Source organism: Kogia breviceps, chromosome 17 (assembly GCF_026419965.1).
Source record: "Kogia breviceps isolate mKogBre1 chromosome 17, mKogBre1 haplotype 1, whole genome shotgun sequence".
Lineage (NCBI taxonomy): Eukaryota > Metazoa > Chordata > Mammalia > Artiodactyla > Physeteridae > Kogia > Kogia breviceps.
The window spans coordinates 38,413,043-38,427,831 of record NC_081326.1 but is presented as its reverse complement, the minus strand read 5'-3'; the positions used below and the strand labels follow the sequence as shown (position 1 = coordinate 38,427,831).

The 14,789-nt window shown below is 35.7% G+C and overlaps 1 protein-coding gene across 3 annotated transcripts in view; it reads left to right on the top strand.

Annotated features, from left to right (window-relative positions):
• Positions 1–8,658, top strand: part of VIRMA (vir like m6A methyltransferase associated) — a 58,100-nt gene extending 49,442 nt beyond the window's left edge. For 2 of the 3 annotated variants that reach the window (XM_059042863.2, XM_067017019.1), the window contains 6 exons: positions 2,545–2,705; positions 3,366–3,462; positions 5,118–5,284; positions 5,738–6,069; positions 6,948–7,091; positions 8,317–8,658. In XM_059042863.2, the coding sequence (XP_058898846.1) occupies positions 2,545–2,705; positions 3,366–3,462; positions 5,118–5,284; positions 5,738–6,069; positions 6,948–7,091; positions 8,317–8,471 (1,056 nt within the window). In that variant the 3' untranslated portion in view covers positions 8,472–8,658. Of the gene's footprint in view, positions 1–1,626; positions 1,780–2,544; positions 2,706–3,365; positions 3,463–5,117; positions 5,285–5,737; positions 6,070–6,947; positions 7,092–8,316 lie in introns of all 3 variants that reach the window. The other variant, XM_059042862.2, reaches the window with a different exon arrangement.
• Positions 8,659–14,789: the final 6,131 nt, after the last annotated feature.

Below are 14,789 nucleotides of genomic sequence, written 5' to 3'. Positions count from 1 at the left end.
TTGAAGCGTTTGACAAATGATTAAGGAGATTTGAAATGGTATCACAAACAATTTTGATAGATTTTCATTTTTCTGAAATAACTTTGTAGCTTAAAAAAATCTCCTTAAAAATTCTTTTATTACTTCTCACAGTAATGTATATACAGAAAACATCAAATTGTGCTAAATTTGACCTTAGATTTTCTAAGACTACTTTTAATAACAAGTAGGTAGAATAGAATTTAAAATGCATTTTATGTTGTTTAAAACTGTTTCTGTTTGTAATAATGAAAAAGCAAGGTAGTAGAGAGAGATGAAAATTTTACATCATTCCAAATATTTTAATTAGTTCATAGTTTTTCCCCTCTCTTTTAAAAAATTGATTTTCTTCTGTTTTCCCTGACCATTAACAATAATAATCATTATAATACTTCCTGATTCAGCTATACTGAACTTCCCACCTCTGGTTAAAGTGGTATGAATGACTAAGAGTGAGGAAAGAACTCAGATAGATGCCTTGATGATTTGTATTCTGGTTAATATACTTATTTCTATAAAATAAATTTAGTCTGTAATTCATACATTTTAACAACATGTAGGGGACAGTTCCTTTAAAGATAACTGTTCACAGTCTGTTAGTGCATTTTGATTGCTTTTAACTCATTTAACTTAATTAAAAAAAAAACATGAACTAGACCATCGTCAACCTAGTCTTCATTGCTGCCTCCAAACAGAGCAGTTAAAACCCTTGTAGACATAGTGGTTTATTGAATTTCTTATTAAAACTGTATGTCCTCTTCCATAGTACAATGTAAATGACTTCCTCAGTCTAGTGTTTTCTGAAAGGAACAAGTGTGCATCAAGCACAGTATCAGTTTGAGTGGGAATCTGTGAAGATTAATTTTTATTTAGTTTTCACCGAAATGTGTCCAGTTATAGGACAAATGGTAGGAGCTACAAACAAATTTTAATTGTTACTGTTAATTTAAAAATACTGACTTTTACATTTGGGTTGGTAGGACCAATATTCATGTTGAGCCATTTAAAACAGGGCTGTGTTCTGAAGATTTGAAACTACTTAAGTGTTCTTTCATATGTGACAATATGGATGGATTTATCGTCATGAACTGAGATTTGTTTTGCCTGGTGAATTTTTTTCACCATTCCCATATTTATTTTATTCTGTGGCATACTTTTTAAAGCAGAAAATGTTAACTTTCTGTATGACCGTACACAGTCTTAAATATGATAGTTGCTGTTTTCTTTAGTTGTTTGCCTTATCTCCAGAAAAACAAATTCAGCTTCCATTAGTTCTCTGTTATAGCAGGCATTTTATTAACTTGAGTATCAATTAATGTATTACGTTTCCTGCAAGTGCCAGTGTATTTGTCATTGGATATTTTTGTTGAGAAATCTTGGTGCCAGGAATTTGAATACAATGTTTACCTATTTATTTTGTGAGTCTTAACTCAAAGAAAACTTGTTTCAGCGTTGAGCTGACTAATTCTTAAAATTAGCCATTCATACTGATGTAAAAACAAAACATTGAGGGGAAGATTGCAGCAGTCTTAAATATCTGAGTAAGTTTGGAAGCATATTTTGCAAATTTCTCTGCTCTCAAATTTAACTTGTGTGTGACATTTACAGGGATGTTGTGGAGATGATAGTGGTCTCATGGAAGTAGAGGGAGCTCATCCATCACGGACGATGAGTATTAATGCTGCAGAGTTAAAACAGCTTCTACAAAGCAAAGAAGAAAGTCCAGAAAATTTGTTCCTTGAACTAGAGAAGCTTGTTTTGGTAAACAAAACAAAACAAAATAAGAAGAGCTCATTCCCAAGACATATTTTCTTCTCAGTTTGACATGTACAAGTTTTCTTAGTGACTTTTTAAAACAGTGAACTCTCAGTTGGGTATTTATACTCTGAATTAATAATTTGGCGTGAAGTCTTCCATACTATTATGAATTTTAAAAAAATTTTGTTTTATTTTTGGCTGCATTGGGTCTTTGTTGCTGTGCGCGGGCTTTCTCTAGTTGCGGCGAGCGGGGGCTACTCTTCGTTGTGGTGCGCGGGCTTCTCATTGTGGTGGTTTCTCTTGTTGCGGAGCATGGGCTCTAGGCACGCGGGCTTCAGTAGTTGCGGCGCATGAGCTCAGTAGTTGTGGCATGTGGGCTTAGTTGCTCCGCAGCATGTGGGATCTTCCCGGACCAGGGATTGAATCCGTGTTCCTTGCCTTGGCAGGCGGATTCTTAACCACTGTGCCACCAGGGAAGTCCCCATACTATTATGAATTTTAAGGAGTACATGAAGGCAGTACTTTTTGAATTATCTATTGTTTGAATGCAGGGTCCCCCTGCTACCACTCTTTAGAAATAACAGCAGTCGTTTTTGGTGTTTGTTTTATTTTAATATGTTTAATGTTAAGTTGATAATTTATTGATGGTGTTCCAAATTTCTTAGTAGTGAAATAATACCACCTTTTCTACTAAAGAGTCAGTAGATGATGGGCGTAAGTGTTCAGGTTTTACCTGCATCTTCTTATTCTGCTTTTGTTTGTATCTAGGAGCATTCAAAAGATGATGACAATCTGGATTCTTTGTTGGACAATGTGGTTGGACTTAAGCAAATGCTGGAGTCATCGGGTGATCCTTTACCGCTTGGTGACCAGGATGTAGAACCAGTACTTTCAGCTCCAGAATCTCTCCAGAATCTGTTTAACAATAGGTAAAACAAGCAATGTTTTGTGGTTAAATAGATATTGTATAATTACTGGCTGGGATCTAGAGAGGGCCAGCAGCTTATTTTTCTCTAAGGGCTAGATAATAAAAAATCTAGACTTTGCAGGCGACATTCAGTCTCTGTTGCATATACTTCTATAGCTTTTTGCTTGTTTCTTTTGTTTTTTATAAAAAAGCTTTAAAAATGTTTAAACCATTCCTAGCTTGCAGGCTGTACAAAAACAGCTGGCAGAATGGGGGTCATAGTTTACTGATCCCTGGTCTAGAGGATATGCCTCTTGATATTTGGAGCACTGTCCTTTTAGAGCACAATGAATATTTAATACAATGAAATTATTTTCTAAATTTAGAAAAATTACACATTGGTACAGTGTTATAAACTTGTCCTTTGGGGAATAAAGCCAGGGCTCTGTTTTGTTTTATTGAAAGATCAAAATTTGTCACAACAGGATTAATTTCCAAGTTACTGGTTTTTAAGGATACTTAATTAAATAGCTTCTTGAAGGAGTTTTTTAAGTACTAATCTTACTAATACTTTTAGAGGATAATATTTTTAATTGTGCTGTTCACATGTTTTACTTAGAAGTTAAGCTAAAATATTTAATTTTGGAATTCTTCTTTTTAACAAATACTTTCTCTATTCTAGAACTGCATATGTGCTAGCTGATGTCATGGATGATCAGTTGAAATCTATGTGGTTCACTCCATTTCAGGCTGAAGAGATAGATACAGATCTGGATTTGGTATAAGTAATTTTATTACTAAATATTTAGAAAAAAATTCTGTTGATTTTTTTTGTTTGTTTGTTTCTTTGCATATTGTTAGGACTAAAATAGATTACATATTATATGGCTGTTCAAAGTCTGTCTCAGGACTAGTACTGCATTATTTTTATGTCAGTTGCCCACTTAGTGGTGTTCAGGACTCTTCGTTTTTTTATGCTACCTGTTTTGCCTCTTTCTAGTTAGTGATCTGTATATTTGAGAATGAGTGGAAAATCACATTTTTGCGTAAGTACTCTGAAGCACTTTGGTTTCTTTATTTGTAGAATAGTATCCCACAAAATTATAATTAATTCGTATATTTGGGTTTAAGGGGAGGAATCTGCTCTGTTGTGGTATCTGCTCTTAATTTGGGGAAATGTAAAAAATATATTTTTTAAAATAATAATAGTATGAATCCAAATTGACATTCTTTAATGTATAGGTAATAGTATAGTTAAAGATTTTAATGCAGTCTGTTTAATGATTCTCATAGGGAGGATGATTTCAGTCACATCTTATTATACCATATATTGTTTTTTCTTGATTTAAAAAAATATATATTTTTTCAATAACATCAGATTTATTTGTAAATCAAGAGGAAGGGTACTCCAGAAGAAGAGTGGATATTCAAAGAAAGAAATATATTTGGATATTCCCTGGTCCAAAAAATGCTAGTATTCATTATGGACAATAAAACTAAAAGAATGATTTGCTTCACATTTAAGGTGTATTTGGTGTATTGAGGACTCCTTTTCCTTCTTTACAATATCATGTGCAATTGAATTAAAATTGTATTAAACAATTTTTTTTCTTTAGTGTAAGTTGTTCAGTGATTCTTTAGAACTGTAGTGAGAGAAATGTTCTATAATCTGCCCTGTCCAGTTAGCCACTAGCCCCATGTGACTTTGGAACAATGAAATGTTGCTAGTATGACTAAGGAACTGAATTTGATTTAATTCATTTAAATTTAAGTAGGCACTCATAATTAGTGGCTACCATATTTGGCATCACAGGTTGAAAATATTTGTGTTCTAACTATGTTGAATCACAGCTGTCTTGAAATGATGGTTATGACCTTATGGGGTTTAGGGAAATTTTTGGTCTTTTAAGTTTGATTAATTTGAATAAAACTTAAACATAATTTTCATTCTTCTGAAAGTTGACTTAGGTTGGAACCTCATTAAATTCATAGAACTAGGAGATCTGTGGCACAGAATCCTTTTATAATATGTAGTGACTATACAAGGCTTGAAGAGTATGTTATTTTCAGATTATTTTGGAAAAGTTCTGGAGATACTCCATTGTTACTTTATATAGGGAAATACTGAGATCCTTGTCAGGTAGCATAGGTCTCCCAGACTAATAGCCCTTCTGTGAGGAGGAATGCTACCCACCCCACCCCCAAATGAAAGCAGCTGATTTCCTAAGGTATTTTTTAAAAAACTACCAATGGTGTTGGTTTTTGAAACGATGAAGGACCTATAATTGATTTATTATGAGACTCAAATATAGTTTATAGGAGGTAAGAATTCCTGTAATCAAGTGTTATATTAATAGTACATTTAAAGTGTAATGTCACATTAATAGTTAATTTAAGATATATCTTTGGTTTTGTTTCATTTTTATGACTGCAGGTAAAGGTTGACTTGATTGAGCTCTCTGAAAAATGCTGTAGTGACTTTGACTTGCACTCGGAATTAGAGCGCTCGTTTTTGTCGGAACCATCATCTCCAGGAAGAACCAAGACTACTAAAGGGTTCAAACTTGGGAAGCACAAGCATGAGACCTTTATAACTTCAAGGTAAAATTTCTTTTAATAAAGATCTTGGTTGGGGTCAAGTAAGCTTATTTATTTTAATGTGTTTTGATAGACACATGACTATTAAAGGTAAAGGAGAAAGGAAGCTGACATAATACTTGAGTCATGAATATTGTTTTGAATTTTTTAGTAATATGGCCAGGACATACCTGGTACACTTATTATGTTGTTGTACTTAATGAGAGTTCAGAAGGTTTGAAAAAGAGCAAACTGGATTATTTTTAAAAATTGTTAGTCATATCAATAAAATGTGAGTACCATTCTTAGCTACTTTTGTTGTATTTTCCTGGAAAGTCATAGAGATATTTGCAAATTTAACAAAATTGGGATAAGAAATAATTGATATGTAGTTTTCAGTATTGCAAAGATTGACTTATATTTTCACTGGAAATATGTAAAGGAGAAAGTTTTCATGGAGTATTTTTGTTTTCATAGTGGAAAATCTGAATACATTGAACCTGCCAAACGAGCTCATGTTGTGCCACCACCAAGAGGAAGGGGCAGGGGAGGATTTGGACAGGGTATACGACCCCATGATATTTTTCGTCAGAGAAAACAGAACACAAGCAGACCACCGTCTATGCATGTGGATGACTTTGTTGCAGCTGAAAGTAAAGAAGTGGTCCCTCAAGATGGAATACCCCCACCAAAACGGCCACTCAAAGTATCTCAGAAGATTTCTTCTCGTGGTGGATTTTCAGGCAATCGGGGAGGACGGGGTGCTTTTCACAGTCAGAATAGGTTTTTTACACCACCTGCTTCAAAAGGTAGTGAATTATGTATGTTTTCTAATGTTACTCTAATATTAGAATATTGAATAGAAGTGATTTGAATAGAAGCAATTCAGATAAAGTATTTTTGTTACTAGAGTTAATCTGGCTCTAGGCCAGTGTTACTATTTGAAAGTCCTTTATAGGAAAAATCATTTTTTAATTTAACTTTTGATTAATTGCATATTTAGTGATGATTTTAAAAGAAGTATTGGCTAATTATTTTTCTTTTTGCGTTGAGAATTGTGTTTATCCTTTCTGAATAATATCCATACATAATTTTCACAGTTGTATTTATCAGCAGTTCCCTTAGGATTGTTCTGTGTAGTTCACCATTCTCTTATCTACTTGCTTCCTAACGTTATATTTAGTCTGTTTTAAATTTTTCAAGATTTTAGAATCTGAGTTCTAAAATATAAACTTATAGAAATTATACTTTACTAGTGGATTGATGACATGTTTTCATGCTTCTGAGTTAAGAGGGTGGGAGCAAAAGAGAATAGGTGTTTACATTAATAATAAACACATAACTTTGTTAGGAACTGTTTTAAGCACTTTGCATGTAATAACTCTTATCAACCCCATGAGATAGGTTCTTTTAGTAGCCCCACTTAATAGAAGAGAAAACTTGTCAGTTAGCTGACCAGGACACATAAAATATAAGTGGCAGAACCAGTATTTGAACCCTGGCAGTCTGGCTGCAGAGCCTCTGCTTCTGACTACGTATGATGCTGCCACTCTGCCTTTATTCCATGTACAAAATTTCATCGTTTCTCTTCCATTGCTTTTGAAAATTAAGAAAAACATGTCATATCTTCCTTAATCCAGTTGAAGTTGTGGAAAAAGTAGATTTTGATCATGTTGCCTATGTTTAGGAAACTACAGTCGTCGGGAGGGAACAAGAGGTTCCAGTTGGAGTGCTCAGAATACTCCTCGAGGAACTTACAATGAAAGTCGTGGAGGCCAGAGCAATTTTAACAGGGGCCCTCTTCCACCATTACGACCACTTAGTTCTACAGGTACACGTTCTTGATACTTCTGAGAGAGAGGGAGGTGAATCCTTTTCAGATTGTTGAACGTCATATATTCTCATTCTGGGAGAGAATATTTTAGAATGTAGACATATAATTCTAAATTCAGTTTAATTTTATTTCTGTGAGTGAGTGCCCAGTGTACATCTTCTGTAGAAATAATCAGAATTTTAGATTCTGAACTGTAAGTGTATAATGAGTAGTTGCATGTTGATGTGCTATTTTTTTATAGTTCAATAAAGAAGGAAAATCAATCCTTAAGGTACCTTTTTGACCAAAGTAAACCAAGATGTCTTCATAGAGTATACAAGTTGACTCTTGAACAATGAAGGTATGAACTGCAAGGGTTGTCCACTTATATTTTTGACAATTTTTGGATATTTTTGACAATAAATAGGATCCATGGTTGGTTGAAATCGAGGTTGCAGAGGAACCTCTGGATATGAGGGCCAACTATAAATTATATTTGGATTAACCCTTGAGTTGTTCAAGGGTCAACTGTATTCTGTTTTTGTTTACAGTATTGTCTTGTTTGTGTAAGCATATAATCTCCCCCCCCCAAAAAACATTCCAATGTCAAGTCCAAAATTCTGGTCAGATGTAGCTTTTGGTTTCAAATGCACATTTTTTGTTTTTTTGGCTACACCACACATCATACGGGATCTTAGTTCCCCTACCAGGGATCAAACCTGTGCCCCTGCAATGAAAGCATGGATTCTATTTTTTTTTTTTTTTTTTTTGCGATATGTGGGCCCCTCACTGCTGTGGCCTCTCCTGTCGCAGAGCACAGGCTCCGGACGCGCAGGCCCAGTGGCCATGGCTCACGGGCCCAGCCGCTCCACAGCACGTGGGATCCTCCCGGACCAGGGCACGAACCTGTGTCCCCTGCATCGGCAGGTGGACTCTCAACCACTGCGCCACCAGGGAAGCCTGAAAGTGCGGATTCTTAACCATTGGACCACCAGGGAAGTCCCAAATGGACATTTTTTAAATAACAGCTTTATTTGAGATGTAATTCTTATGTTTAGGCAATTTACCTATTTAAAGTGGACAACTCAGTGGTCTTCAACACATTAACAGAACTAGCACTTGGGTTTTAAAGGAGCAAACAGTAATCCCTGTCTTGGTTTGAGCTCAGTGGTATAGATTAGTATTTATGAAATGGGAAAGGAAAGGATGTTGCAACTAAAAATTATATTCTTTTCTTTTATAGGCTATCGCCCAAGTCCTCGTGACCGTGCTTCCAGAGGTCGTGGGGGACTGGGGCCTTCCTGGGCAAGTGCAAATAGCGGCAGTGGAGGCTCAAGAGGAAAGTTTGTTAGTGGAGGCAGTGGTAGAGGTCGTCATGTACGGTCCTTTACAAGATAAAATTTTTTGGGGGAACATCCTAAGTGTATATGAACATTTCATGAGGACAGTAAAAATAAAACAAGGCATTGGAGGACCAATTTAGACTTAGCAGTTATCTGGATACATCTGAGAGAATATTTTTATCTGAAGAAAGCAAATTTTGTTTGATACCTAACACAAGATTTCAATAAAAATCAAAACTTTGTATGTTTGTATATATTTTTTCCCCTTCTTATATGACTATTTAGAAAATCTCTTAGGTAGAAAATGAATAGTGAAATAACGTTTTCGTTTTAGTGTATTTCTTGCGTGTACCACAGATGTCCCCAATACTTTCTCAGCTCATATTGCCCTTTACTGTTTCAATAGTTTATTCACAATACACCTAGGCCAAAAGAAATGCCTAATGATTCCATTTATTAAGCAATTAGGTCCAAACAACTTAATAAGAATTTAACAAGTGATGGTGGTTTCTGCACAACTTCTCAAACCTTGGAATCAGCTTGAACACTGTCAGTATTCCTGTTCCACTATGCTTTTTGCATAGTACTTACTTCAACTGCTGAAAATCCAGTTTTGCAAAGATACACTGCCATGGGAAGGAATATAATGCTATCTAATACTGAAAATGTAAACTACCTCGAGCTAGCATTTTGTGTTGTGTCCAACAGATGTGTTCTCAAAATTTAAAATGTCATGTGGCACTCATGTTAATTTACTAGGGTGACCTAGTGCACAATTTTGGAAACCTTTTAGCTGTTCAGAAAGAAACATGACACTCTTCTCCTTTACGCTAGAAAGAAATACATGCGTGCTTTGTGTTTTAGCTTTACACCTACTTACACTATTTTATTATGCAGTTTTTTAAAGACTAAAATGAGGCATATCCTAATACTGTTATTTTGGAAATCAGAAACATCTAATAAAATCTGTACTTTATATTACAGAAATGAAGTTTATACTTTGAGAAAATAGTCGTATTTTCCCCAAGAGATAATCTTAACACACTGAGCCTATATAATCTGGCATAAAATAGAGTTCTCTTAAACAACAAAGGAGTATATGAGTCTCATTCCATCCCTTTATAATGTTGTTTTGTCGAACTATTTGTGAGTGAATAGGAAGTTTATTTGCTAGGAAAACTTTGAAGAAAAGCTCAGTTCTAAAGATGCTGGTATTTAAGTGAAAGGTAATGGAAATCTTTTCATAACTAATGGCCTAAAAAACCCAAGGTAACCTAAACCCCGTTTAATCCTGAAACTAAAAAGCTCATTTTCTCTAAATATGCATTTTTCACATTAGATAGAATTTGAAGTTTGTCCTTAATGTCTGACACAATATATGTAAAAATAATTGTTTAAATAATTATATTTCTTAATAAGAATATATGGCCATATATAGATATGTTTCTTGATTTTCTTTTTTAAGCTTTAGGTTGAATATAAACTCAGAAATATTGGAGAGCCGTTTCTGCTTGTTTGTTAGGTTAGTACCCAGTAATTCAGGCCAGCCAAAGTAATAAATTATTAATGTAGAAGCAAATTAATACCAGGCATATATCACTCAGTCCAGCAAAGGAGGTATTATCCTAACTTCACAGATGGAGAAAGTTGAGGAGCTTTACTCAAAAGCGATAGAAACAGGATTTAAAACCAGGTTGGCTAGCTCCTAATTCTTTACTTCTCCTTTGCATCATGGAGAGCTAAGAAGCTACTTTTTAGGTTGAATGGTATTAGAGATCAGATTAATTTATTCTATGGAAGTGGAGTTCCATAGACCTACCAGTCTGTTTTAGTCATTTCAGAAGTGAGCCAGATAGGTACTGGGGGATGGTTGCTGTCATATACATTTAGATGTGTATGTAAGACCACATAACCTTCAAAAATAAACATCAGTTTTATGAGTACTTTGGTAGAATAGGTATATGTATTATTTGCAAAATTTTTTTACGTAAGGGATTTCAGGAAAAGTTTTAAGTGGTGTTTAGAAATTAATGTAAAACTCAGAATACCTTTGCGAATAAAACATTTAATCTGTAACACAAGGAGTTGGTTGATAGAATGATCTGTATTTGTTGTTTTTTTAAATGATTGCTTTTATTTATTTGTTTGTTTGTTTAACTTTTGGCTGTGTTGGGTCTTCCTTGCTGTGCACGGGCTTTCTCTAGTTGCATTGAGTGGGGACTAGTCTTCGTTGCGGTGCATGGGCTTCTCATTGTGGTGGCTTCTTGTTGCGGAGCATGGGCTCTAGGCACATGGGCTACAGTAGTTGTAGCGCACGGGCTTAGTTGCTCTGTGGCATGTGGGATCTTCCCGGGCCAGGAATTGAACCCGTGTCCCCTGCATTGGCAGACAGACTCTTAACCCCTGTGCTACCAGGGAAGTCCCAAAGAAAAAATTGCTCTGAAATATTGCTATGCTTCATTTAAGAGCAATGGTAGTAATCAGGATGTGTGAAGCAGTACCAGGTCCAATTTAGTTTTATTGCTTAGTGAAAAAAAATTGCAAAAACAGGGCTTCCATGGTGGCGCAGTGGTTGAGAGTCTGCCTGCCGATGCAGGGGACACGGGTTCGTGCGCTGGTCCGGGAAGATCCCACATGCCGCCGAGCGGCTGGGCCCAGTGAGCCATGGCCGCTGAGCCTGCGCGTCTGGAGCCTGTGCTCTGCAATGGGAGAGGCCACAACAGTGAGAGGCCCGTGTACCGCAAAAAAAAAAAAAAAAAAAAAAAAAAAATTGCAAAAACATAGAGACAGAGAATGTAGTAACGAGAGCAAGTCTTCTAAGTATCGTGTTCCATATACCGTAGTACAGCCTTGGGAATATGAGGATGAATAAGATGCAATTTCTGCCCTCAAGAAGCTCATATCTAATAGAGAAAACAATCATGTAAAAAAAATTTTTTTTTAAAGTAAATAGGTGAGTGTATGAATACGAAACAACTTGGAGTTCTAGACTAATCCAACTAGTACATTTCAAACTGATTTTATTGTGGAATTTTTTTTTTTTTTTTTTTTTTTTTTTTTTTTTTTTTTTTTTTTTTGTGGTACGCGGGCCTCTCACTGCTGTGGTCTCTCGCGTTGCGGAGCACAGGCTCCGGACGCGCAGGCCCAGTGGCCATGGCTCACGGGCCCAGCCGCTCCGCGGCATGTGGGATCTTCCCGGACCGGGGCACGAACCCGTGTCCCCTGCATCGGCAGGCGGACTCTCAACCACTGCGCCACCAGGGAAGCCCTATTGTGGAATTTTTATGTAAGTGTATATTTAAAATAACCAAAGGAAAAAAAGAAAAGACATTACAATTATATTGTTAGACCATAAATAACATCTTTGAAATGGTTTTTGTATAAAGCCTAGTTAGGAAGAAAAAAAATATGCATGTGATTTGTATTTTTAAATTCAAAGGACAGGTTGGGAAGTAATGAGCAAGATCTTATAAAACTTATGTAAATTCACGAGCCAGAGAAAAGGATGCAAACTCAAGTACTAGCAATGGCCTTGAAAGTAACAAATGAGAGAAGAGAACCAGGTGAAGAATAGGCAGTGAAAACTGCGGAAAGGTGGGCCGTTGACACTTTGGCCTTGGTATGAGGGAGAAAACTTGGAGAGTTGGAGCTGGTGGCCCTGGAGAGGGCTTACAGTGTTAAACTACTCTTCTGCTTCAGCTGACTGATACGTTGGAAAACTGACAGAAACAATGCTGATGCATCTTCTAAAAACGTTTGTTTTTAATGTTTTAAGTTTTAAAATTAAAAAAAATATTTGTGGTTAAAAAAAAACACAAAATTTACCATCTTAACCATTTTTTAGTCTACAATTCAGTAGTGTTAAGTATATTTACATTGTTGTGCAATCAACCTCCAGAACTTTTTCATCTTGCACATCTGAAAGTATACCCATTAAGCAACAACTTCCCCATCCCCTCTTCCTCCAGTCACTGGCACCCACCATTCTACTTTCTGTCTCTGAATTTGACTACATAACTTATTTAAATGGCATTTACCTTTTTGTCACTGGCTTATTTCATTTAGCATATGTCCTCAAGATTCATGTATTCTGTAACATGTCAAAATTTCCTTCCTTATAAGGCTGAATAATATTCCATTGTATGTATATACCACATTTTGTTCGTTCATCTGTCAATAGACATTTGAGTTGCTTCTACTTTTTGGCTATTATGAATAGTGCTGTTATGAGCATGGATATACAAATATCTGCTCAAGACCCTACTTTGAATTCTTTTGGGAACATGCACAGAAACAGAAATGCTGGATCATATGGTAGTTCCTTTTTTATAAGTTTTTTAGGAATCGCCATACTGTTTTCCATAGTGCCTGCACCATTTTGCATTTCTACCAACAAGAATTCTAATTTCTCCGCATCCTCACCAACACTTATTTTCTTTTTGTTCATTCATTCTAATAATATCCATCCTAATGGATGTGCTTTCGACTCTCAAAAAGAAGCCAAAAATCTGCATTGTTGATGTGTAATCAGTTTTCAAGTATGGCAGTTGAAATTAAATAATTTAAAACATATGAGCCAAGCAAAAGTGCAGGGCAAAATGTGGCCAGAGGGTTCCAGCCCGAAGATCAGATCAGTTTTAGAAATTGGAACTTGATTACTACAAAAACTTACTTTCATTTGAGATGGTAAAATTTACCGAGTAAGTTTGTGATAGGACGTGATACTGTAGAAAAGTACTTTGGAGCCAAATCTCTCTGCTATGCCTACCTCACTGAATTTTGGAGATTAAAGTCTATATTTAATTTTTTTAAAAATATGTAGAGCAATATTGGTTCAAATGTTTGCCTGGAAAAAAGTATACCATATATGACGTACTTCTGAAGTCATTGGAATTAGTGCCTGTGCCTGCTTGAGAAATAACATGTAAGTTAGTAGAATTATACTAATTTATAGCTCTACCAGACAATTTAGATGTGTTTTTTTTAGGGAGATTTTTAGTTTGGGGGCCCTATTTTATAATGGTCTTATAGACATAGATTGTAAGTGAAAATAGTCTACTTTCTAAGAATTTCCAAGATGCTTTGGGGCATGTGGTAGTATTTTTAAAATATAGTATTTATACTTTAAAATATAAAAAGATCGTAGATGGTATGAAAATGCAGAGAACAGTGAGTAGTCTATTTTGGCCAGTGTGGAATGCAGGGGTGGGAGTAGAGTAAATGGAGGGAAGGTGTTCTTGGAGATTAAGCCTAAATTATGAAAACTATTAAAGGTCATTATTTGCTACATAAGCCATAGGGAGTAACTAAAGTTTGGTGGTTGTTAATTTGAATGACATTTTAAAATTTGGTACATTTTTATGAGGATTTACTATTAGCCAGTCAGTATAAAAGGTGTTTTCCATAAATTAACTCGTAATCATCTGCTTTAGAAAGACTCTTCCTCGGGTGCAGCAGGGAGGACGGATTAGATAGGGAAGAGTCTGAGTCATGAAGAGCAGTTAAGCAGTTACAGCAAAGATCTGTTGATAAATCAGTGATCCTCAAAGCATGGTTCTCAGCCCAGCAGCCCAGCATCAGCTGGGAATATATTAGATGTGCATATTCTTAAGCACCACCCCAGACGTAAGAAACTGGAGGTGGAGCCTAGCAATGTGTGCTTTGACAAGTCCTGCAAGCAATTATGCTAAAGTTTGATGCCCCCCAAAATTTGTATATCAATGGATTTCAAATTTAGGAATCATCTGGGGAGGTCATTAAAAATTCACGTTCCAGACAGAGGAATGGATAAAGAAGATGTACATATATACAGTGGAATATTACTCAGCCATTAAAAAGAATGAAATAACGCCATTTTCAGCAACATGGATGGACCCTAGAGATTGTGATACTGAGTGAAGTAAGTCAGAGAAAGAGCAGTATCATATGATACTGCTTATATGCAAAAAAGAAATGATACAAATGAACTTATTTACAAAACAGAGAGACTTAGAGAACTTATGCTTATGGGGGTGGGGGGGGGAATAGTTAGGGGGTTTGGGATTGATATGTACACACTGCTATACTTCAAATGGATAACCAACAAGGCTTACTGTGTAACACAGGGAACTGCTCAATATTACATAGCAACCTAAATGGGAAAAGATTTTGAAAAAGAATAGATACATGTATAACTGAATCACTTTGCTGTACACCTGAAACTTAACACAACATTGTTAACTATACTCCAATATAGAATAAACAGTTAAAAAAAATCCAACTTCCAGGGGCTACAAATCTATTTTTAAAAACTTCTCAGGAGTTTCATCAGCCAGGTTTGGATCCAGTGACCTAGATGAAAAGTAATGTCCTCAGCTAAGATAGTGGTAATGGA